The sequence below is a fragment of the Lathyrus oleraceus genome, chromosome 7, assembly GCF_024323335.1.
Source record: "Lathyrus oleraceus cultivar Zhongwan6 chromosome 7, CAAS_Psat_ZW6_1.0, whole genome shotgun sequence".
Lineage (NCBI taxonomy): Eukaryota > Viridiplantae > Streptophyta > Magnoliopsida > Fabales > Fabaceae > Lathyrus > Lathyrus oleraceus.
In genome coordinates, this window is record NC_066585.1 from 169620288 (window position 1) to 169623701 (window position 3414).

General features: G+C 44.5%; 1 protein-coding gene across 1 annotated transcript; it reads right to left on the reverse strand.

The window, feature by feature from the left end:
• Positions 1–379: 379 nt before the first annotated feature.
• Positions 380–3205, reverse strand: LOC127102654 (uncharacterized). The gene is made up of 3 exons (XM_051040001.1): positions 2106–3205; positions 916–1961; positions 380–834 (listed from the first exon to the last, which is right to left on the reverse strand). Exons 1-3 carry the CDS (start codon positions 3203–3205, stop codon positions 380–382), a joined length of 2601 nt encoding a protein of 866 aa, XP_050895958.1.
• Positions 3206–3414: the final 209 nt, after the last annotated feature.

Below are 3414 nucleotides of genomic sequence, written 5' to 3' on the forward strand. Positions count from 1 at the left end.
GGAATTACATTTCAATCAAGGTCACTTTAGGTATTTCAAACTCGGTCCATTTGGTGGCACCATTTCCATCAGTCTTTGTGAAGATCAAGCCATCATCTTCTTCTTCTTCTTCTTCTTCTTCTTCTTCCACGGCACAAATACGGTTGTCATCCAGGTAACCAACACTTGAGAAGTTATCGGACAGCGGGATCACTGATCCCCTTGTAGCTATCGGCGCGGGCTTCTTCAAATTCTGGGAGTTGTATCCCAAACCGGTGCGGTCCTTGTTGGCAGGAAGTTCAAGCAATCTTCCCCATCCTTGGGGGTGTCCATCCTTTATGATTGTCAGGGCGTCTTTAAGAGATGCCATGGGAGATTTGGCATCTTTTGATTCACCCCTTTATGGGCAAAGCATTTCAACATTGATAACTTCAAATGATTGGAATGAGATTTCCCTTATCTCCCCTTCTCCCTCAACGTATCGGAAAGATGCGAGGTGACTTACCACAATGTCCTCCTCACCCTCGACAACAACTAGCTTATCATCAGCTAAGAATTTCAATTTTTGGTGGAGCGTTGAAGTGACTGCCCCAACTGAATGGATCCAAGGCCTCCCAAGCAGACAACTGTAGGCTGGATAGATATCCATTACAAAGAAAGTGATAAGGAAAATATGGGGACCAATCTTCATAGGCAAATTCACCTCACCGATTACAGTCCTTCTAGTCCCATCAAATGCTCTTACTATAAGCTCACTCGGCTTCATTACGAGTCCTTCAATAGTTAGTTTAGCAAAGGAGCTCTTAGGCATCACATTGAGGGAAGACCCAGTGTCTATCAAAACTCTTGATAGGACTGTGTCCACACACTCAATGGAAATATGGAGAGCCTTGTTATGATTCCTCCCCTCGGCGGGAAGCTCTTCATCACTGAAACCTAAGCTTAAGCTAGTAGCGATATTGTTAACTACTCCTTCAAACTGACAAACAAATATCTCTTGTGGTAAATGAGCTGTCCTCAGAAACTTTACCAAAGCCTCCCTATGGGCCTCCGAGCACATCAATAGAGACAACATTGAGATCTTCGAGGGTGTCTGGTTAAGCTGATCAACTACTCGATAATCGCTCTTCTTGATGATGCGTAAGAACTCGTCTACTTCACTTGAAGGTGCGGGGTTTTGTCTTTGCTGAGCGCCATCAATTTGTTTGCCTTTTTCTGAAGTTGAAGGATTGATAGTTCCAATTGGAGTGGGTGTCGGTGCAAATATCCTTCCACTTCCTGTGACTCCGCTAGTGCCGGTGATATTGATCATTGGGTCACTAGACTTTATCGGTTCTTCTTGAATCTTCTGACCATGAATGTAGACTGAGGTGTCATACATCCAAGGGACTGCCTTGGTGTCAACATATGGGAATGATGTGGGAACTGTTATTATGATTGGAGTAATAGGATTTGTCGACAGAGTTAACTGAGATAATTCATATGGAATTTGCAGAGGAGGGACTTCGTCGTATGGTATCTCGAGGGTAGACACATCTTCCTTTGTGGATGGCCAGTCTACCACCAAGATCCCTTGGTTCATTAATTGTTGTATGACAGACTTCAATATTCTACATTGTTGCGGGTTAATCAGACAATGTTCACAATCATTACCACAAATGGGAAAGGTATTATTCTTCATCAAAGCATTCTTGATCTCGATGAGTGGTGTTTTTAACTCGTCCACACAGGACATCAATCTCCTTCCATTGTCAGCTTCCATCATATTCACCGATGCATTGTTGTGAGGGGGAATCGGGTTATTATTCACATTCGGCCTCTTGGGGGCGAATGTGATTGCCTTAGAGTCAATAAGATCTTGAACCTTGTACTTTAATGCTTTACAATTCTCGATCGAATGCCCGGGAGCGCCAGAATGAAATTCACAGCGGGCATTTGCATCATAACCAGGAGGAAGAACCGCTGGTGGGGGTCCTAACTCCCTTAGTTGCACAAGTGATCCCCTCAATAAATATGGTAGAATGTGGCTATAAGGCATGGGAACTGGGTCAAATCTTCTCTCGGGCCTTCGCATCCTTTGTTGTTGCTGATATTGTGGTTGTTGATGTTGCGGTTGTTGTTGATACCGTTGTTGTTGTTGAGTTTGAACAGGAATTGCAAATGATTGTTGTTGACTTGGTTGGACGGGAGCTATTGCAGCTACTTGTGGATAAGTGGGATTTCTTGTTCGAATGATGGAGGCAGCATTGGTCTCGCCTTCTCGTTTTTTACCATAGGGAACAAAAGGTTTCTTCGATGCACTAGAAGTACTGGCAGAGTTCTGGATCTTTCCCATTTTAATCATATTTTCTATCCTTTCACCGGCTAAGACCAGGTCAGAAAAGCCTGAAGAGGTGCTCCCTACCATTCTATCAAGGTATGGACCTTGCAAGTTTCCCATAAACATGTCTACCAGTTCTCTTTCTAGCAATGGGGGTTGTACCCTAGCAGCTAATTCCCTCCACCGCTGGGCATACTCTTTGAAGGACTCCTCAGACCTCTGAGTCAAATTTTGCAACTGCGTGCGATTAGGTGCCATATCAGTGTTGTACTGATAGTGCTTGAGGAATGCCTCGGCCATTTCCCTCCGGGTGTGAATATGGTTGCCCTCGAGTTGCATGTACCAATCCAAAGATGCCCCACTGAGGGAATCCTGGAAAAAATGCATTAGAAGTTGATCATCGCTGGAATAGGCAGCCATCTTTCGGCAGTATGCTCTAATGTGTGTCCTAGGGTCGCTATTTCCCTTATATTTTTCAAAGTCCGGAACTTTGAACTTGGCCGGAATGATGACCCCAGGTACTAAGCATATTTCTTCCGCATCGAGGCCCAAAATGTCAGTGCTCCCCATTGCCTTGAGCTTTTCCTCAATAGCCTTTACCTTCCTCTCCACCTTGTTGGTTGCGGAACCGAAGGCGTCATTCTGAGAAGCGTCCCTTGGGCTGAAGAATGCATCAAGTTGGTTGTCTGTCTCAAGAGCATAAGGACGAGGATTGTCGTTTGGAACACCGCCGGGTGCATTAATGTTAATTGGAGGATCAGCTTGAGGAACTGGAGTCGGATTCTCAACCGTTTGAGGGGTAGGAGGATTGGTAGTACTGGCACGTTGATTCATTTCTTCTTGCATTTTTGCCATAACCTCCTGGCCTCTTGCGACTGCTTGAATAGTCTCCATCAATTGCCGCATTTGGGATACTTATTCCTGAAGGACAACTTGGTTCTCTTGAAGTTGCTCCATGATAGCTTGTCGACGTCCTCGTGTATCGTACCAAAAAGTCAGCTTTGAAGAGTGGTTCTGGAAGAAAAAAAAGGGGTGGATGGATGAGTTTTTGTTTTTTTTTTGTGTTTCGAAAGATGCATATGATGCATGATTTTTTTTTGTTAAAGCAAAGCTCT